Source organism: Neodiprion virginianus, chromosome 1 (assembly GCF_021901495.1).
Source record: "Neodiprion virginianus isolate iyNeoVirg1 chromosome 1, iyNeoVirg1.1, whole genome shotgun sequence".
Taxonomy (NCBI): Eukaryota; Metazoa; Arthropoda; class Insecta; order Hymenoptera; family Diprionidae; genus Neodiprion; species Neodiprion virginianus.
Window position 1 is genome coordinate 11372012 of NC_060877.1, and position 23392 is coordinate 11395403.

At 36.5% G+C, this 23392-nt stretch overlaps 1 protein-coding gene across 2 annotated transcripts; it reads right to left on the minus strand.

Annotated features, from left to right (window-relative positions):
• Window positions 1-328: 328 nt before the first annotated feature.
• Window positions 329-22250, minus strand: LOC124300873 (NADP-dependent malic enzyme). Of its 2 annotated transcripts, none has more exons than XM_046755324.1 (11): window positions 22085-22250; window positions 10617-10785; window positions 10156-10314; window positions 9884-10065; window positions 8710-9019; window positions 7703-7885; window positions 7095-7320; window positions 6880-7022; window positions 5273-5567; window positions 4362-4506; window positions 329-3547 (listed from the first exon to the last, which is right to left on the minus strand). In XM_046755324.1, exons 1-11 carry the CDS (start codon window positions 22108-22110, stop codon window positions 3508-3510), a joined length of 1878 nt encoding a protein of 625 aa, XP_046611280.1. In that variant the 5' UTR covers window positions 22111-22250; the 3' UTR covers window positions 329-3507. The 2 variants fall into 2 exon arrangements, with proteins under 2 accessions (XP_046611280.1, XP_046611290.1); XM_046755334.1 differs by having other exon boundaries at window positions 329-1813; window positions 22085-22249.
• Window positions 22251-23392: the final 1142 nt, after the last annotated feature.

The window sequence follows — 23392 nt, forward strand, 5'->3', positions numbered from 1 at the left end:
TGGCTGGCATTTGCACCGTTATGCTTAAATTTATTATACGTATGTTTTTAATACACATACATAAACCCTACGGGTGCCGTTCAAAATAATTTACGATCCATTCCCTCTTTTTATCTCTCTTTCTCTTTATCTCACCATCACATCACATAAGATGTTCGTGTATAATATACAAACGGAATTAAATAATTTATAACTTATTTTTTTCAATAAAAATAAGGATAGTAACGCAGTATACGCATATATGTTGAGTATATACGTTTACTCGCTTGCGGATGATTCGATAGATAGCAGTGGTTTTTTGTTTTTGTTTTTTTTTTTTTTTTTTTACGACGATACACACATTATTACATGTATTATATTTATTACATGAATGTGTCGATTAAATTTGTGTATAAATATAATACGTTTACGGCAGTATCTTTAAGGTATATTATTATTATTATTATTATTATTATTATTACTATTATCAACTTTCGTAAAATAACTTCAATTTCAATTGATTTATTTTTCTTTTGTAATAAGACGACATGAGGAACCTCTGTGCATTTTATTTCACAATTATTGGTGTTTTCTTTTTCTTCGCTTTTCAAGTATACGGCCGACAATTAAAATTAATATTCAACGATTCGCCATGCGTTGTTGTTACATACTTACAATGTAATACAGTACTGTAACACGATATTGCGTTGTTACAATATACGTATGTTTTAGAGAAAATACTGTTATTTCAATCGCGATTTATATCGCACAATGATATACAATGAAGCACAATAAAATTGCTTTTCAATAAATTTCCAACCAACAATTTTAGACAAAAATATATCTGCATTACTTTAACTTACACAAGTCATTCGTATAATAATGTTACAATTATTATAGCGTATATGAATACTGTTGTTTTACACGTTGGAAAAAAAAAAAAAAAAAAAAAAAACAAAACAACTAAAGATAATTAAACTAATTATTCCTCATCCAATCAACATAATACTGGGGTTTACGTTTGTTTTTACTTTTTTCGATTTGAAACAAAAAAAAAAAAAAATCAATCCTTTCTTTATTTTGTTTACGTTCTTGCTTTCCTGTTACAAATGTTATCACATCTGCCTGTATAGTTGCTCCAGAGCAACTGTACATATTATATATACATATATGTATATATATAATATATATACAAATATTATATAAAGGTATTTTGAAATTGTCGGTTCAGATCCTTATGCAAAAATTATACTTTCGTTGACGAAGATATTTTTTCCTTCCTCATTTATTTATTAAATTATTTACTTAACAAAATTTATATTACTCAATATTTTAACACGTGGCATCGAAATCAACGAGGCATGAAAATATCGAAGATTGCAACTTTAATACAACTGGGCTCCAGGCTCGTGGTTGTTTTTTTTTCTTTCTAATTCTTTGTTTCATAATTATTTTCGCAATGCATTTTTAAGTAATATTGTAACCAGCGGAAGGGTTACTTCTTTTTCTAAATCAACAATAAATAATGATAGCTTATATCGACGTGTCGATCATTCATACGAACCCGACACTTGACAAGAATATATACATACATATTGATATATACATATATGTATATATATATATATATATATATGCATATGTGTGTGTTTTTGAGTACGTATAATCTATGTATTCGTTAGCTATTGTTATTGTATCTACCGTTGTACCAACAATCTATATGGGTATAGTTATTTTTTTCGAAAATATTAATTTCGCTCTTTAGTTTATTAAATTAGTCACACAGTTTATACGTGACGACATCCGGTCTTTGGAATCGCCAACACCTTACAATCTGTTGAGGGAAAAAACAAGAACACAGCATGGTGTTAGTTATTACGGGGTTGGTCTAAACTACGAAAAAACTTTAATTTGCATTATGACTATGAAAAATAGACACTGCGATGATTTCTCTAACTCGATACATAGGCCAAGTGATTCGCAACGAAAGTAAAACGTGACGAAGGTTTGTTTATCGCTATCAGAAACGATGCAAAAGTATTTTTTTTAATTATTAACATCTGTCGAATATTGAACACAACAGTATTGTGTATGTATACAGCCTTGATTACTTATAAAATGCTTACAGCGTTTACTATATTTTGTTATTGAGAACTGTGTCACAGTTTGACTGATTCTTTTGCGTTGCAAAAATTTTAAGTTTTCTTTCAAATGGCTAATCAGATATTACTTGATATAATCAACTGGCTGTCAGGAAGGAAGGAAATTTTGAATTTAGAAGAAGTGAATACTCGTGTGCAGATAAAATTGCAGCGAATCATTCTACAAGTTTATACTCATGACGTCGTTTAAATTGCTTGACTACGAAGTGTGGCAGTATTTTCATAGAAAAACGACGATAAGATGTACGAATGTTTGTTGAGGTGTAATTTTGTTCGTTGAAAATATTGTATTATACCATATGCAAGAAAAAAATGGTCACGCGATAAATAAATAAATAATTATATAACTTATTTGTCTATCCTTCTTCTCCGTGCAATGCCACAGGGTTAAGGATTATAGGTAATTCGTTTGAAGCTGACTAAAATGTTCTATAAATAATGCTGTCGCGTACATACCTCTAGGTATATGAAATAATACGTACACGTCCGTTAAGTTGTCAATTATTAATTATGCATACACAGATATACAATACATAAACATATCTATACATTTTGAAAATTTGAACTAAAGGACGTTGTAATAATACTTACAAAAGAAAATTTTTGCAACCTATAGATGATAGCCAGGCTAATTAAGCGGAGCATGCATCGATCGCTTCTCTGTCTATATTAATCAAATGATAAAAAAGTTTTGCGACCTCTCGAGGAGGTTTTTTAGTATACTGTTAATTCTTTTTTCAGCAATACATGGATGGGATGAAAAAAGTTATGTATTAAGATTAGAGCTGGGATGAAGTTGGGAGAAAATTAAGGGGGCGAGAAAAGGATTTGAGATTGGTCATCGATTTCGAGTGTCAAAGTGGGTAAGAAAAGAAGATACGTAGAAATAAAATAAAATCTTCAGTCGTTATTGATGGACGTTAATACTCGTAAAATTATGATGCGATTGATGAAAATATATGTGAATTAGAATTAATAAGTGAAGATCACATGAATTTGGCGTTATTTGATGGAATTTTTCTTTTTTTTTTTTTCTTTTTTTGTTGCTAGTTATTGCATCACGTTCCAAGTTAGCACGAAAAATCCATTTATCATCTTTTCATCAATTCTAGTTTTGTCAAAATTATGACTAGGACTAATTGTGGTAAAATTTCCTCGAGGTAAACTTGCTTTGAACGTGCAGGTAGACGGTTCATTCGGATGTGGTCCGTTTGTATAGAATCTCATTCATGATTCATGCAGGAACGCTTATTCGCACGCCAATAATCGGGTAATCGAATACGATGAGAACCCAACCTTTGTATAACGAATAATCGGCTAATATTGATAATCGTCATTTAAACTATAGTCCAGCAGACGGATTTTGTTACAGATGTTTCAAATCATGATGGATTTTTGTATTTTTTCTGAAAAAAGATTAGTCAGGCTATAGCAGAGTTTTTTTTCTTTTTTTTTAACTTTATTTATTTTTAAATGTTTTTTTCTCAATTGCATTTTTTTTTTTTTTTTTTTTTTGTTTGGGCAAGTTTTCTTTTGGTTTTTCTGGCGGATTTATCGTTACTATAGATCGTAGTATTCTTTAAGCATCTTTAGTGTGTTACTGTACTGTCTGTGAAACAGAAGCATAATGAGAATAGTGGCAAATTTAAAAGAGTACAAGAAGAAGTAAAGGAGACTCAAAGTATTTGTAAACAGAAAGCAGAGATAGCGCTGTTATCTTGTGCCGAATTCCTTTTTTTCATGGTCCATCGAACAAGGTATTGGAAAGAGAGAAAGTGCGGATAGAGAAAAAAAGAAACAAAAATTAGAATTTAAAAATATTACGCAAACTGCTGAAAAATTCTTCACTATAGGACTTTTCGAGGAACCATTAATCGTGCAGTTTTACACGTAAAATTAAAATGACAACTGACAAGCATTTTTTTAGCAGCGATATGTATCAGAGCTTGTGAAACAATGACGAAAATTGAAAATACGGGCAGAAAAGATAAAGAATGTGATCAAGATCTGGTAATGAAAGTGAGGAGTATTTTTGGATAATAGATTCTAAAGCATCAAATTTGAATCATACTTCTTAGACTACGCTGTAAAAAATATAGGTAAAATCTACGATACGCAATGTTCTATGTGTTGTTGAACTGTAAACGTGCAACGTACGCCGTAACGATAAAAAGAAAAAAAAAGATTTGTGTCTATGAAAAAATTGGATGAAAAACTTACTGTTCCGGAAGTACTCGAGGTTTGGCCGAATCACCGGGCCAGTCGTACATATTTGCTAGAGGACTGTCGTATGAGGCATCGTACATTTTGCTAACGATAAAATTTCGCATGTCTTTCGGCTCCGGATATTCGCTGGCTAGGCCACCTGTAATGAATAATGAATCTCAAATGGTAACGAAGCTCACGCTTCTCACTGATAATCAAGTAGGTTGGTTGGTCGGAAATAGATAAATTTTATCCATTTCATTGCGAGATAGTCGTGCGTTGTGTATTTATCAAACTTTTTTATTCGTAAGCTACGAAGATCTGTTTGAAAATACAAAAATTGGCAATACTGGAATTATAAAAGTAGCTTAGATATCGATGCTTTATTTCAATCGCTTTAAAATGGTTATAAAAAAAACCTGCTAGATTCGTTCGGTTTCACGATACGATGAATTGTTTTATGTCGGAAGAATATTTTTCTTTAAATTCACTGAAACACTTTGCTCTATCATCGTTAAATATTCAATTTTACAATATTGCACCGATATTGATCGTGATCGCTGATCAGCAAATGGCAATATTGAACGAAGAAGTGATGAGTGAAAAGAAAATCTGTTTCAATGACTTTGTGGAAAAGTAATCTTACGAATGAAACGAGCCATCGGGGTGTGAAATAGAATTATAGAACGAATCTACTGGAATTTCGACAATTGTGAAGCAATTTGAAACGAAGCATCGATAACTGAACTTTTGTTTACAACTCTAGTAGTTCCTATTTTTGGAGATTTTAAAAGAGATGTCTTATTGTTAGTACCTTACGGATGTGATAATTACGACCGCCTCGTATTCAGATTAACAAAAAGTGTCAATTTCTGACCAATAAATCTCCTTAAAAACGACGAATCGTCGATCAACCGATTACTGACCCTTTTTGTAAGCGTATTCGGCAATCTTTATCGCAATTATGATCGAACACTCCTTGATGCAGCTCAACGGCGGATACAGACTTCCCAGTTCCAAATCCTCGTCTTTAACGTGGTCTGCTACCACCTGGGCGGAAATGAGGAACAGCTCCTCGGTTATGTGGTGACAACCCGTAGCTATCACGCCCAAAGCTACACCTGGGAATATATAAGCGTTGTTCCCTTGTCCCGGCTTGTAGATTTTTCCGTTGTAGTTCACTTCCCCGAACGGCGATCCTGACGAGAATACACAACGACCCTGAAAAAGAGGTAGTTGAACAATTTCACTGCTCTTCTTCGAATGCGAACAGCATCATAGAGTACTTGAAGCTTATAATCTAACAAGTAGAGTTAAAACTATTAAAAAATGTGACATAAATAACCGGTTAGTGTAATTGCAGTCATCGATGGTCTGTTTGTTTTTTTTTTTTTTTAGTCAAATCAGACCTTTATATTCTTTAATTTCTGTCGTACCATTACCGAATCACTGCAACAGTCACGATTTTTGATAATATTTACTGTACTCGTTTTCACGTTATACGGAGAATTTTATATTTATGACTATGTAGTAACTACAAATAGACACTTTTCATTAATCGTACCATCAGTCAGTCAGCTTATGAAAATTCTGTTCCCCGAACAAATCAAACTATCCTAATAGTGTATTACAATTGCGAAGGTTCGACTGTGTCGAAAGGTGCAAAACGAGAAATTATCACCTCGTTCGTATGCGGTACGAAAATAGCATGTGCCGTGATACGATTTAATTCACATACATTTTCACTCCCCAGCAACGAATTTGCACGTTCGACAAACGCTTATCACAAGCTAACGATTCATGGACTATTTTAGTAGGAGATCAGGAGATCTTATTTTTCCTTAAAACTTGACGTGAAATTTTGAAATTCTTTTCTAACGTCAACAAGTTTGGAGAGTTGCGTGAATCAGGATCCTTTCGAAATCAATCGCAATGCAATCCGAGAATCACTTAATTCTGCAGAATCAGTACCCAAGTTTTTCGATATCGATGAAAAAGTAGAATGCTCATACAATAGAAGGGTTACAACTGTGTCCTATTTTTTTGTTCTATAATATTTTGGCCAAATTATAAAGTCTTCGGAATAAATGAAGAAACAAGAAAAACTACAGAAAATAACAATTGCATATTTTGAATTTCTACTTTGTCACCCTTCTACATTACGATTCTTTTTTCAACTTTGGACACATTAAAAATTCGATACCGTGACTCTTCGAGAATTCGATGTTTGGCCATTTTAACTTCCAAGCTCCACCCGAGTTACTTTATCACAAGAGTTTATAATTTTTCGTCCCAGTAAACTCGGAAATTGTTGGATAAACGGATCAAGTTGATTACAGAAAATTACACATTTGTAGTGAAAGTCGTGCAAGTTTGTAGCATTCTTCAATTCAAAAACTACAAATAATCGCCAAGTTTCGTCGATTCGAGTTGAATAACGGATTTCTCAGAACTTTGTTGAAGATACTTGATTCGAGAATTCTGCAATGGACTTTTATACAGAGACTTTTTCCCGCATCGGAATACAACCCACCTCCGTGTTTTCGTAAGCTTGTTGAGCGGTGCACTCGGCTTTGCTCGTCGGATTGCTCAGCGCAAATATGAGGGGTCTTTCGTTGTTCTTGGCCATTTCTTGAAGCACTTCCGGCGTAAAAGCTCCGGCAGCTGCCGACGCGCCTGTGAAGAGAGCGAAACGATTTTGACTTTAAAGAGGTTTTCCTGTCTGTCAAAGGGCCCGAAAATCCTTACCGATAAGCACCGTCGGTTTGATCTCCTTGACAACCTCCAGCAAGGACTTCATGACCGCGTGATCCTTAGCGTACCAGGCTTTGTGACCGTCCAGGTTTCCCACGGGCCGATTCTTCACCAGGAGACCGTCGATATCCATCATCCAGATGTTGGCTCTCGCTTCTTCTTGGGTACATCCGTCAGCTTCCATCGCCTTAACGCAGAGATCTGCGATTCCGATGGCTGCCTGGTGTAATTCATCACAAATCACGAATCAGAGATTGTTCTTTCAGAACGATTCACAGCTTTGGTGTATAATACAAGTGGTAAAAATTTTGAACAGAATCAAGAACATCTCGAAACTAATTCTTTGAAGTAAATGTGAAAATTTTAAAACCAAGTCACTAAAAAATTGTGAAGATCTTTAAAAAGACAGAAGCTTGCACAAAACGTAATATAGTCTCTACCGAGGAACAATCGGTTTGGTTGAAAATAATTTGTCTAGAATTTTTAAAAGAAACACGTTCATTGGTCTAATATATTCCATATGGTTTCGGTATTTATTGTTCGCAAACGCGTTGTACGAAGACGACGGTTTATAAGGAGGAAAAATTAACCCGGAAACCCACCTCGCCAGCACCCAAGAAAACGAATTTATTATCACGAATTTTCCGTTTGGTGATTCTTTTCGATGCGAGAATACCAGCAACCGCGACTGCGGCGGTTCCCTGAATGTCATCGTTGAATGTACAGTACTTATCCCTGTACTTGTCCAGAAAACGGAAGGCATTGTGGTTTCCAAAATCTTCAAACTGAAATTAAACAGCATTGTCAAACGTCGGAGATATTCATTGAGAAATAATAATACACATGATTGCTACTAAATTACCTATAGGGTCGATAATTTTGCAGCATTTTTGGTCAAAACCTGATTGTCGACGATACAGATACTAATTCGTTTTCGAATTCAAAGCTCGCGCAAGGCGAATTAAATTACTAGGAGACGAAGTTTGAAATATTCTCTTACTATAGGACTACCTAATTTCGCACTATTTGACCGTTCAATTCTATTTTGATGTCCAGAAATGCAAGTTAACGAACCAATTTGCGAGGATTTAGAATTCTCAATGTTTATTTCAGAATAAATCGTCTGGGCTGTCTGAATAAAAAGTTGAAAAAAAAAAGAAAATTGTAAAGATCTCCAGCAATGTCATTTATGCCAATGATCGTGAAAACGAATGAAACAACATTTCCATCGTCATTAGAATGAAATAAAAACACCAGAGTTCAATCATTTCGAACGTTCCGAATAAAACCTCCTCTCAAATTGTTGATAACTTAAAATGGTGTTATTATAATTCGTTCAGATTCATTTCCGTTACACAGTAGCGATGTTGTTTGATAAAATATATGGAGATTTTCGACACGATTATTTCTATTTTCCCAACTTTTTTTTGTTGTTCAGACAGTCCCGCCAATGTGTCATTAAAATCACGGAACAATACCGTATCTAGGTCGTAAAACGAGTTGATTCGGTTTCTGTTCAGTGTTCGAACGATCGAATTCCACCCGTGCCTTGGAAGTTGATAAAAATTTTATGCCAAACTATACCTTAGCCGTGACAGTTATTACTGACCTGGATGAGGACATTTTGTCCGTATTTCTTGACACATGCAGCCATGAATTCATCGATCAGTTCGTCGTACTCGGCGCCTTGTGATCTGGGCTTGTTGAGACCGATATAGTGCGGATCATTTCTAAGCTGTTCGTTGTTTGTCCCGACGTCGATTGTGATCGGTAAGCATTGGTGTGGCTTTATGCCGGCCAACGCCGTGTACAGAGCCAATTTTCCTACGGGAATTCCCATCCCGCAAGCACCCAAATCACCCAATCCCAGAATCCGCTCACCGTCAGTCACGCATATCGCCCGAACGGCTTGCTCCGGCCTGAAGGAAAAGGTGGAATGAAAAAGTGTATCGCAACTTTTCGCACAAGTCACCCACGACAGTTTTTATAACAAACGGACACTGAGAAAAATTTCATTTGTTACAGTAACTAGAAAAATTGAGTAAAACAGGTATCGTTAAAAAAACTCTTTGAATATTGTTGGAATTACGAAAAACGAGGTACGCGTAGTCATTTTGCGCTATTGTCGATCATTTTTTGGTAATTGCAACGCAAAATCAGTTTGTGAGGTTTACTCTACTTTTTTAGTTAAGTAAGGCTTTAACGTCAATTTATTGTTGCACAAGCATTTAATTTTCGCAAGCTGCAAGAAAATATAGTAACAGTACTAGACTTTCTGGTAACAGTCACATTTTGTACCTAAAACTATATTTTTCGATTGTGGTAAAAAATGAAAATAATTAAGGACTGAGCGGTAACCGGAAATAAAAATTTCTCTCGGTGAATGAAAAGTGGTCGAGTGGTTTGCGTGGCAGTTTTGTGGGACGCGACTGGGCAATTTTTTCTCCCTAGGGACGAAAACGAACTCCCATGGGCTGAAAGTAAATAAATCGTAGAGTTCGCACGAGCGAACCTATCTTTACAACACTGAGATGAAATTGATCATTTTCCTCCCGCTAAACTGCTACGCAAAGTCCCACTTTTCATGCGCGTTAGTGATAAAAATTATTCACGAAACAAGGTAAAAGAATTGACAACTATTGGCTGGGGACAATCTCTCTTCTTACATAATCCTCCTCAACTTCTCTCCGAATAATCGATCAGATTCTTGAATCCGGTGCTTGAACGTTTGACGAAAGGGGTGAAAAAGCAACGTCGTGGACGAATAAAAGTGCGTTACTAACCAGTTGTTGAGAATCTCGTATATGTGACCCTTGTCGTGGCAAGTGATGAAGAGACCTCGGGGTCTTCGGTAAATTACACCGAATTTCTGACAGGCAAGTCCCACGGTTGGTGTGTAGACTATGGGCATCATCTGCTCGATGTTTTCGCTGAGAAGACGAAAGAAGAGCCTTTCGTTTCTCTCCTGGTTTTGACGACGGTGAATTTCGCAAAATTAATCTGACGAATGATCGATATACATATACGTACACCGTGAACCGAAACTTTGAATTACCTGGAGCTCGACCAAGTAAAGATACCGGTTCAAATCCTCGGTGTACTTCATCACCGACGCCTTACACAGGGCAAGCTGTTCTTCTTGAGTTTTGAATCTTGGAGGCTGGAGACCGTGGATACCAAGGGCGATTCTTTCCTTCAACGTGAAGGCCAACCCCTGAAATAGCGTTCGCAGAAACGATTAAGTCACACCGTGCAAGCACTTGTAAACGAGTTGTTGATTAACGGTTCGGAAAATAAACCGAGGAAAGATGGAAGTTCCTTTTTCGAAAACGAATTGCACAAGTTTGACGAATCGCGTTCGACTCGTGGGATTTCATTGAATCGCAAAGAATTTCAAAGGAACCTTGTGTTTCCGGAAAATGAAATTCGAGAAAAAAAAAGTTTTCAAAGTCTTTTCGAACGATCGGCGTTGCCTTTTAGACTCGAACCTTGAGGGCGAAACCTCAATGTGTGTACCTTGTTCAATCTGGGATCTCGGAGATGACCTATACCCTTCACCATGTTGATTGGTACTACGTCTCCCGAGACCTCGTGAATCTCTCTGTGCTGAATGTCCTTGACGGCAGGGTGCGAAGGTGGAAGTGCGCGCGCCCAAGCGCCCATTCCACCCCTGCCATAGGAGGGTCTGAAAGAATGAATAACGAAAATTATCCTCTATAATCAACTCGTCGCCGTAAACAAGTGCGTGGCAATTTTTCACAGGGGGAGGATAATTGCGATCAAATTTACGTCATGTTCGATGAAATTTCACAATTTGCATCTACGTCGCGTCATCCCTTACTAAATTTATCCCCCGTCAGTCACACCTCCAGATCGTGACGTAATAGTCATTGGGGGTGAAATCAACCCCGCTCACTTTGAAGTGATAAATACTTGAAAAATTGAAAGAAAAAAAACTAAAAAAAATATACTGCAATGCATTTTCAACCCTTGTGTGTGAGGCCATGCCGATTATTCTCAAGTCGTGTCATTTTTAGTATAAAAACAAATGTCGTAAAAAAAATTCGAAAAGATGACTTTTTTTTACAAAAAGTCATGCGAAAATTTGAATATTAAAGAAAAAAAAAAAAAAAAATTCTGGAAGGTATAGCAGGTCCAAAAACCGGCTGGGGTTGATTCAACCCCCGATGACTGTTAAGGGTTAACCTTTCAACGTTTTTTCTCCTCCGAATTTGTCGGATGAAATGTGTTTTCTATGTTTACACCGAGAAATGCTGCGGGGTAATAAAAAATCGTTCGTTAAAAATCGCCTGCTGCTAATGATGGGAAGAAAAGAAAAAATAAAATTTGACGTCAAGTCTTGTCGTTAATAAGTGTGATCAAAAACTTTGTAGAAAAAAATTGTGCACATAAAAAATAACAGCTAAGATTATAAATTTATTAATCGAGAATCCACGTGCCGGGATCGTACTTTTTTTTTATTTTTTATCGTTATATTCTTAGCCGTATTGCTTACGTTGTACACACTGCAAATATGCATGCAGAATTTTTTCTTCCTGCCGACGCAAATTGCCAATTTCACGCTAATTTTTCTTGCGTGTGTAGGAAATTCTTTCAATCCTCGTGGTACTCTATAGATTACAGACTGCGGACTGGCAATCATGCAGCGTTCGTTAGGTGCTGCTAGTCTACTTATTATTATACCGCAATTTGCCGTTGAAAGAAAATAAAATTCTTTGAAGTTGATACAGTATTCATAGATTAATCGGTATTCCTAGTTGAGGACATGTTGTATTGATTTTTTTAAACCTCTTCAAATCATTGTTACGGATATCTGACAAGTGCGTTAAGTACGTATGTAAATACATGTTGCTTCGTGTATATACTTAGAACAATATACAGACGCTTGAGGTAGTAAGTATAAGTAAAATATTGATCGTTTGATTTGAACTGGCTAACGTGGAAAAAATCGAAAGGTTATTTCACCTCGACTAATTAATTAAGACAATAAAAACAGTCTCTGCCACGAGCCTGGTACTAAATAAAAAATGTCGATTATCAAATTGCAGACCTGAGTATATCCGGGGGATCGCAATATTCCGTTAATAATATTGACGCAATATGAAAGCTCATTCGTTAATTCTTTAGGGTATTTTCCAGTACCTGCAACAGTGAAAAAGTTTAGAAGACAAATATGAAACGAAGTGATTTGAAAACATTTTTTCGACGCCTTTGATGTCACGTGGAGCGTTTTTTGGCGAGCGTTTCAGATGTGAATCAAAACCTGGTACGAGTTCACTGAACTCGGTAGATTCGTTGAAAAATCGACGAGAAGAAACGAATGGAGAATAGCTAATACAAAATAAATACCTCACTTTTTAAATATCGCTTTGAACGACGATTGTCCGAATGACAGGAAGATTGATGTATTAATTGTTTAACAACGTCGTGTGATCGTTCTTTCTTGTTTTTTTGTACTTGGGGATAAAATTCAAGTCACAAATCTAAGAGTTCGCTCAAGCATTTACCTACAATACACGTAACAAACGATAAAAAATTGTTTGATGCACGTTGAATTATATTTAAAGAAAAATTTTGTCACCAAGCCAAACTATCAAAATCCCGAATCATCGACGTGTGGTGATCGAATTAAAACGTGCGACAAGAACATCAAGTTAACACGACAAAACAGCAATTTGTGTTTAATATTTGGTTACGTATACAATTTAACGCGAAACTCTCAAACATCGTCATATATCATACACGCATCACGTGATACGCGTAGCGTAATGATGACAAAACATAATGAATAACAAACGAATAGCTTCCGGCAATTAAACGAATTGCTATTATAAACGAGAGTGAAGTTATTGCAGTTAATTCCAGGATAAACGGTGGAAATATTTTAACGAAAATCTTTAAAAAAAATTTTACTGCATCGCGATCAAGTTTTAGCGGGTAGAAGAGAAAATTTTTTTTTTTGCCATATCTACGTATTTCTGCAAAATGTACGTATACAAGGAAACTAACACGTGACTCAACTCTTGGCTCGCTATCAAGCATGTGTCAACGGTGATGATGGAAGTTTGACTTAGCTAGTCGACATTCGAATTTTTTCACAACAGAAAAAATCCGCTGCTTATCTTACTCGAATTGAGCAACGAAAAATTACGCGGTACTCTGAATGAGAAGCTTCAACAAATGTAACAGGTGTCAGTGAGGTACGTTTGAACAACATGTTACTATGCCTTGAGGTTTAAAAAAAAAAAAAAACGCTTTTCAAGTTATATTTAACGTATAAATGGTTTTCAAGTAAATTCACACGTGTAAAAAGAGGAAGAATAAAATAATGATTCACGTATGAAAATGTTTGGTTAACAATCTTTAGAGATCATATCCCATTTTTTGCGATTTCTTTAGTAAAGGAATATATATCTTTACGACTATCTAATTTTAACCGTGCACTGAGAGAAATTTTTTAGTTCCGGTTATCGCTCAGTCCTTGACTATTTTCATTTTTTACGACAATCGAAAAATATAGTTCTAGGTAGAAAATGAAAATTAGTTTTTCAGCTGTTACCGGAAAGTCTAGTATCCGTTACTATTCTTTCTCACTACGATCACTGTTACTATATTTTCTTGTAACTGTTGCGAAAATTTAATGCTTGTGCAACAATAAATTGACGTTAAAGCCTTGTTTAACTAAAAAAAGTAGAGTAAACCGAACAAACTAATTTTGCGTTGCAATTACCAAAAAAGGATCGGCAATAGCGCAAAATGGTTACGCGTACCTCGTTTTTCGTAATTCTAACAATATTCAAATAGTTTTTTTAACGATATCTATTTTACTCAATTTTTCTAGTTACTGTAAGAAATGAAATTTCTCTCAGTGTGAATATATTTAGACAGGTGATTGGCTTGTTGCAACGGATTATCCCGTATGAAATTGCATTTCAGTTTATTGAAAAGCAAATTCATCTTATCTCAATTCCGTATTAAATTCTGTTGTCAAAATACGTGATCGATATCAAGTTGAAGATCGAAGAAGCATTGATTTGTTTTTCATTGCCTACTACAAGGAAGTGGCGAAAAAATATACTTGATTGTAATATCTAATTGTTGAAAAAATTGTATATTTTTCACTTTCTTTACTCTATACTTTATTTTTCTTCTATTCCAATACGATTGCATCAAATCCATCTACGCTCCTTGGAATTCTATTCTAAAATTCAAAACCTGGTAGGTAGCAAAATCGAATACACAAGATAACTTCGTAAAGCGCGAAATAAAAAAATCTGGAACAAAATGCAAGATCACGATCAGTGGTCGAAATATTCTATTTATAAATGCTCGGGCGAAGAGGTATAAGGTCGGCGAGTAGATACAAACGACCTACACTCCCGTCGACCGACCATCCGGTTGGAAAAATAAAATTTACTTCCATCATTCAAACGGGTGAAAAAGTATTTTTTTCAATTAATGCCTAGTTTCATTCGTTGTCTTGACAAATTTCTCATACTTTGCCGATGGAAGGTGAAAGATTTGTGATAAGCTATCAATTTTCAATGGAATCAGTAATTAAATGGACGTATGATTAATATCTATTATAATAAAAATAAAAATACACGCCGATAATCGCGAGCCTGGAAAACGAAAGTGAGTGCTTTTTCCGTCGATTCGTATCTCTCGTTTTTTCCTTCTTCTAAGGACTGTGGTTATCACATATGTAGTGCACGACGTATCAACGTCCAATGGATAATCAGAAACGAGGACGTAATCTAACCTACTCGCCACGACGATGGTACGTTAGATAAAAATATATTATATGTATATATGTGTATCACATTGTACGCACAGTGTTGGTAATTAAACAATATAATATGAGTGAGATATTTAACTCGCGCGAAGTTAGCGGCCTTGTTGGAATTTTGCCATCTTTATCCTAACGTGCAGTTATAGGTGTACGTATTTATAATTCTCGGTCGTTTCGTTTATTGACCCATTTTTGCTACTGCGTGTTATTGTTATAGCATAATATTGTCAGAGTTAACAAAAACCCTACCATCGATAATAACGGTTAGTATTCGGTGATATTTGCCGCTGGTAAACTTGAAACAAGTATAAAGAACCACAAAATTACGCAGACATTGCATAAAACAAAGAAAAATAATAAAGATAATGTCCCAGGACAGTTATTACGTAATAATTTTGTATATAAATATAACGAATTTTTTTCTTTTGTCAGTCATTGTTGACTTATCATGCTGGTTACGCATTACCGTCATTATACCGCAAATGTAAAACATGAAATAAAGAATAAGAAATAAGCGAATGTAAAAACGAATCTGCCTGTAGTTACAAATTTACAAAAACTTTGGTCTGAATTTTGTACAAAATTATTAAAAATTTCGAATAGATTTGTTCGCAGTTCAATTTGAAGTAGCTTCGTTAACGCTGATAAAACGGAGGCGAGGCTGACGATCGTATCGATCATTGATCGTCGCAACGAAGATCATCGACAGATTGCCGTTAAAACCTTGACACCTAACAGGGGACAGAGATTTCTCCCGTGATTCACGGCTAAGCATATCCATCAGGTGTAACACCGACTTGGGTCGTTACAACGTTGACGCAATTTTCTGGTTTATAGTCGCGATAAAATTTGTGCAACAGAGTTTTGAGCTTCGCCAATGCAGGGCTCGAGGGTAAGAGAGAAACTATTATTGTTTCTGCATGGCTCCCAGCCAAGCTGACCGAGCTAAAGCTCAGCTGCAAAAGCTTTTTGACGATTTGAATTTTTTTTATTTTACAAATGCTACCTTGCAATGATGAAAAAATTTAGCATCAACGACTGTATAATCAAGTTAAATAGTTACGATTTACATGTAATTATTTACGCTATATTTTTTTCGAATTACAACAATATTTAAACCGTTGTTTCAAGGATACACATTTTTTTCGAACTTTTCTGGCGACGATGACAGAAGTCGAAGGAGAGTAAAAGTTTCTTTCTCGTTTTAATCCGATGAATTTCTCCTCTCCTATTTACCTTGAGGGAAAAACTAGATCGGAATTTGTTGACTACGAAGTGACAGTCATGAAACTACATAAATTGTAAGCATTCTTCTCGCTGTGAGATTGTTCGGTGATTTGAAAAGCTCAAGAGATTCCAGTACATCGTAATTGATTTCACTTAATTTTCATGGCAAATTTCTGTTTCCAATGGCATTCCGGTTTACCGCAAGATTCGCAGATCCGTGCGACTTTATTAACGATTTCCAATCCGTTCTAGCATCCATAAAACTTTGATTTTATTTTGTTTTTAAACAAGCAACGATCACTTTAAGATTATTTACACCTGTCATATTCTGACGGAATACATTATACCGTTCTGGTGTTTTATTTCTTCAAAGAGAACCTAAATAATAACGCTGCCAAAATCGTTAAAGGTCCAGTACCAAATTCTTGACGTTGTACATTCATACAATTTTCATCATCACGGTCGTTTCGTGATTTACTTTTTGAAAATAAGACCGACCATTGGTCGAATCAACGGACAACGACGAGGTCTACAGATATCTAGTTGTCAATTTCGAAATTCACTCTGTACTCTGAGAACTTCCTCCGTCCATTTTTAATAATAAATGATGCAAGCTGTAAAAGATGAATGAAAAAAACTACGAAGACGTTGAATCGTCGTCAGCTGTTTTCACTTTGAATTATCACCCTATCCCGTGAGTTTCGTAGCCTGATCATTTATCTCAGATCCAACCGATTAACCTTGAACGTGTGTTTTCACCTCGCTATACAGAAAAGTCTCGATTACTGTTCGGTAAACAATTACAGCGATGCGGTATCGCATGTTCATTATTTCCGATAAGGCAAAAGCAACTGTGCTAGCATTTTGCTGGGTATATTTAGGTACTCAGCTTGTCTAGCCGGCATGTCAGACGAGATTTGAGACGGTACAGTCAAAACAGAATTATCGCATAGTAGCATGCCTGTTATATGTCACAAGTGAAGAAAGTTGAAGGATCACTTTACCCGTCAGCGCGAATAATTTGATATCTCAAAAATGTTGTATACTCCACGTCAGCTAGCGGAACTGATCTAATCGCGATAAGTGTTTTTCGTTCTTCTTTAAAAATCGCTTGACAAAGTGCGTTAAAACAAATAACAGAATAGGGAAATATCTGAAAGATTTTCGGAAATCGAGAAAAATCTGTTTCAAGGATTTCAATCATCAGCATTACTGCTGTTAGGTTTCTCTTTGAAAAATGTTTCTTTCCTCCAGCTCTGGATTCGAGTGACTCGCTAAATTGTCGGCGTCTACAATTTGGCGTCTATTAGCGACGCGTTTCGCACGGACCAACGCCTACAAGGACATGAAACTCAATTAACCGGTTTTGGGTGAATAGCGTGGATTTTTTTCTGACCTTTGTCAGCTGCCGCTAGATTTTTGAGTCTTGCCTGAATGCGCGTGTTCACCCGATCGCGTTTTCGCACGAACAAATTTTATATGTGTACAATTAACCATAGAAACAAAAAATAAACAGGTCACGTTTCTGCTTTGTTCTATCAAGTAACAAAAATTCAATCAACTGCAGAAAAATGAAAACTACCTGAATATGACGTCATCCGCGCTAATTTTCTCATGTAAAAATGTGCAAAAATTCGATTGCGAGCAAAATCCGTAAAAAAAAAGAAATAAAATACAACCTGATTAAGTTGTGTTAGTCTGCGTAATTTTTTTTCCAAATTCCGGAACTGGAACAAAGACTTCACCATAGTTGACTTGTACGATAATGCAATCATTCCACAGTGATTTTGATTTTTTAATTGATTTTGTGTTAGTCAAAATTCCCAAGGTTCAATTGTCTTTTTCAATATTGGAAAGGTTGGGTTTTATAACATTTAATTTGAGCAGCTTCGGTCAAAGTTATTGGACTTCGGTTCTATTCGGTTTCTCGATAAAATTGTTCTGACAATAAATTATTAACTTGCACTGACAAAAATTTCATTTCTTACAGTAACTAGAAAAATTCAGTAACACAGGTATCGTTAAAAAAACTGTTTGAATATTGTTGGGATTACGAAAAACGAGGTACGCGTAACTATTTTGCGCTATTGCTGATCCTTTTAAAATCAGTTTCTTCGGTTTACTCTACTTTTTTAGTTAAACAAGGCTTTAACGTCAATTTATTGTTGCACGAGCGTTAGATTTTCGCAACAGTTACAAGAAAATATAGCAACACTGATCGTAATGTGAAAGAATAGTAACGGATACTAGACTTTCCGTTAACAGCTAGAAAACTAATTTTCATTTAGTACCTAGAACTATATTTTTCGATTGTGGTAAAAAATGAAAATAGTTAAGGACTGAGCGGTAACCGGAACTAAAAATTTCTCTCAGTGTGTAACCTTTCAAATTGGTCGCACAGGTTCAATTGGACAGGTATCAGAGTTTATATTGCGTGGAACGATCGTATATTCTATCCATGCGCGGATCCCTTGCGATTATCGAGCTTTGTCCTTGAGTATAGAACAATTTCCTCATTCAGCACGAACGTATCTGACGTAATAGGTGTGCTACACGTGTGTAGTACGAGTGAATACAAGAGTATCGTTAATTCGCACCATACTCGCGGATCAATGCCAGCGGACATATCATCAGTTTTCGCCTTATGTACAAAAATTTGTTGTACATTATCACGATGCATCACACACGTATTAAACGAACAAGTATTATCTCTGTTTGATAAGCCGACAAAATATTTGCAAAACGCGAGGAGCGATTAATAAAAAGAATCGGCACATTATATCTGCAATCAGATTATAATAAATTACGAATTGAGTATTGATTGCATTTTTACTGCTCGCTTCTAGACAATGGAGACTAATTGACAGGAAGAAAACAACGATAATAGAGTTTCGGAAAGTTCGCACGAGTCTAAACATATCATGAGATATTTTGAGGAAATTTAATAGCACAATAAAAAAACAGTTTTTATGTATTTAGGCGACGCGTTTATCGGATAAAAGACAGACAGATTTTAGTCGATTGTAAATATAACGGACAATCGTGAGTTTATAGTTTTTTGTTGGCTTTGAACAACTGCGGTATAAACTAATTTGAAGATGTTTAGCATCCCACCCCGTGCAATTTATCATGGTTTCTATAATTCGGTGTGAATTTAAAACAAAATTTCAATCTACATCATGATAAAAAGAACAAAAGGATTCACAGATTTATTTTAAAAATCCAGGGCGAATTTCATTTGCAGATTGACTAGAAGGTTTGGAAGGAAAACATTGATTTTTACAAAACCATTCAAGGATCACTTTCTTTAATGCATTACAATGACGGGGTTTTCGAATTTATAGTGATGTTTTTCTTCTTTTTTTTTTTCTTGTCTTGTTTTTACAACTAGGACTATAATTCAACAACGATTTTTCAGTTTATTTTGCTATCCTTTTTGCTGGACAATCACGGACCGAGGGCTCTTAAAGTGGTATTACCAGACCACTGGGTCATGTTTTATCGATTTCCAGCGGCTAATTCGTAACTGTAACCCACATAGTCTGTGGGCAGGGTCGTATAGTACAAAAACTGTTCGTGGAAGTATTTTCTATTTGATGAGGAGGCTGGGAGAAAAGTAGGTAAGTTATGGGTCCGAATTTACTGACATGAATACTTCACCAGGAGGACAGAGCTGAATATTTCCGTCCGCGAAATATATACGGTAGAATTGACGGTGAATTTTCTGCCCCAAAGAAAATTTAGGGAACAGAATCCAGGAAATAAACGATTATTATAATAACAGGTTGATCTTGGGTTTTCTACTTGAGTTATTCTGAAATGTAGCTACCCATTTTCCGATTAACATTACTTAAACAGAAGAACACCCGAAGTACTGAATTCGAATTGTAAAATACTTGTTTTTTAGACTAATTTTGTTCACTACAGATATCTGCAGAGTTTGCTTGAAATTTTCACTATGAATAGTTACCTCCATAGTGGATGCAAATAGATTTGTGTAAGTGTGATACAAAGACAGTTGAAACAATTTATGGGGACCTGATCAATGACAGAAATAAGCCCAAAAACATTAGAATTGGATAAGAAACATCAGAGTCCGTTCATTTTTTACAATCTAATTACAATACTTTTTCTGAAATCGTTGATATCTAAGCTTGTGTTATTCGAATTTGCTTGTATTAATTTCCGTAAAAATGTTGAGCTGTTGTTTCACTGATTGTCACCATTCATGTCGCTGGAGATGTTTCGAACGGTCTTTTCTCTTTCCCTGTTAAACTATGGGTCCCATTCATCTTCAAGCAGTGTTCAATGCTTGAATATAATAAAAACTGAAAAACTGAGGTAAACAGTGACGTAATGGAAATCATACAGCGGTCTGTTGCTTCTTCGGTGAGTGTCCATGTACGTTGATTAATTTAACAAATTCGTCATACACGCTTTTTAAAATGTCGCTAATTTTCAACTCGTTCTGTTTATTAGACCTTCGACGTACTTAGTCCCTTTTGAACACATATATCATAATCCCTGCGATCGCTGTGACGACCCATAGGACGTTCACAAGTTTGAAAAGGTTTTATCTCATTAAACTATTCGCGATGCCTCGGTATTTCACAATCCGAAACCTGCAGTTGGCCGCCGTCTGTGCCAACTGCTCCAATTGCATCGCGGAACTTGGAGAATTCAGAAGTGTGACAATAACGACGATGATAATTATACACCGGTGTAGGTACCTGCTGTTTTTCAACCTTGGTAATTATATCTCTTTTTGTAGACGAACGGTGAAATATGCGGATTGATACGTTTGTTCATTTGCCGATCGGTATTCGTTCACCAATTACAGTTTCAGAGGAAACGCTTGACGGATTAATCGATTTCTCAATCGTCAGTAATACAGAGGTAGAAATATATCGCACATATAACAGTGATTGTTAATTTCGCTTTAGTACCAAACGCGATTCGCAAATACGCGAGTGTTATTCAACTCAAGGTATAAAGATCTGTCGAAAAGTTGTTCCTCTTCGGATGTTTAAAACGAGTAATTCGTTGACGGCGATAAATTATTCCAATTGTAAACGAGTCGAGCTATTCTCGTCGAAAGCATCGGATGACATTTCGCTACACTCGAAATCGGCAAATACCTCAACTGCATTGAAATGAATAGCGAACAAAGTTATCCTCGTACGTTTTTCGACCCTGGATTCGTGGCTATTTGTAGAATTGGCATTTCGAGATTAAAACCGACGGAATGTCGACCTGAAAATATATGCCAAACGATCGATTTTTTCGGTCGATCAACGTATCGGATGTCTTGAAAAATGTGAGGTGCAAACCACTTCGCGTTAGTGTATGAAAGATCGATGAAATCAGTCGGTAAAACGAATTCCTTTCAACCCGTTCGTTGACTATACAGAGTACATACATGAATACTAAGAAAACGATGAATCGATCCACGTCGAAGAATCGAGCAACGTTCACAGTTCAGGCGGAGGAGGACCGTTGAAAAAGGGTGAACGTCAAACGCGAAAAAGAGAGAAGTTACAATTTGACAGGAGAAGTGACAGTGGGTCAGAAATTTTCCGTCAGGCTGAGAAAATCGCGTTGGTTTTTTCATTACGTACGAGAAACAAATCTAGACCGCAAATAACTCGGGTCCGGCTCTAAAAACACCTGCGAAGAAGCGAACGGATGAACGAGCCGAGAGCGAACCGGGGGGCTGCCTCGTATCGATCGGGAAGAGGGACTCGCCGGGAAGGTATTTTCGGTATGTTCGATGCAGCGTTTTTCGCGTAAACGCGAATACAACGTGTGACGGAGAGTTGAAAGAAGCGCAACGATGCGCGGCGAGTTATAGAACGACTATAAAACGGAGGATGAGAGACCGGCGGATTTCGCAATTTGAATAAAATTTTTGAATTTTGTTAATATCGAATAATGTTATACTCACAAAACAGAACGTTGCAGAAAGAACATTTTTGCGAGGTGCTCCAGCTGATCGCAAAGATCGCTTCCCTCCCACTGATCTCTTTTGGCACGCGACTGCGCACGTCTCCTGCCTCACACCTCGCTACTCGAACCAGTTCAGCGCGGTTCTGGATCTCGGATGGACTCTGCGCCCCCCGGAACGAAACTGAACGTCACCTTCCTCCAACTCTCGTTTGGCGGAGCCACGCTGTGTGTTCACCTTCGCACAATACACCGATAAATCAACAGCTGAGTCGCCTCACGCACACGCGCTTCCTAACGCGCCGTCGAGAACCTCGACTTCGGGAAGATACCCGACCTGAGACCCGCCTGCCTGCAGGTAATAGCCGAACAGCCGCAGCGAGGATCTTCCCCGATACCCCTTCTTCTACGAGAGAGTATCCCACGAGGGAATTGAAATTCTTTTTTTAATTATCGGCTTGTTTGCAGTTTGTCGATTCAAACCCGCCGCACTATCAATTGTGTTTTGAATTTTTCCGCCTGTTTTTTGTTTCAAATTTTCCCGCCGGTTTCCTACCTTACTTACCGACGGAACAGAAGTCCGCAAGCTAATTGCGAATTGAATTTTTATCGTAAATTTATCGACAAATTCTTGCAAACGTTCTGTCCTGCTTCGATGTGAATTCTTTCGTATCCAATTGATGAAAATCAGGTACAGGAGAAAAATAATCAGTTATGATGAATATGTGATTTGTTTCCTGGAGCTTAAACTTTGCGCGTTTAAAAAAGTTATCAGTGGTACTTCAGATCTTGCACAGTAGCACCTTAAAGTCGAGACACCGTTGACTGTTTATTTTGAACTTCCTTAATACGGTCGGCAAATACGTTATTTAATATTTACAACGTTATCAGCATGCCGTCACCAACCGCGTTTATCACCATCTAATCAGCGAGTGTATATGGATTCTATATATAGGTGTATATACAATTACATGTGTAACTGGATACCATTGTAGAGATTCGAGCAGGTCTCGTGGTCATATTGTCATACAAAACGGTTCACTGTTTATTTTAAAGACCTTCTCACACTCCAATTACGCTATGTGCATAGTTGTGAGGTTAAATTTTCAAGGGCAGAACAGGCAGTTTATCTAAACAGGCACCTATGTACCGGTTTTATTTAGATTTTACGACACCGTTCTTCTCGCCAATGGCTGTAGGGCTTGCTTCTGTCATTCTCGTGCAACCTGCTCGGCTGGGCATGATGATGTGATTTCGGGATTCAATGAAATACCGCTTTTTGTCATGGTGTAAACCTAGGTGGGTGGTT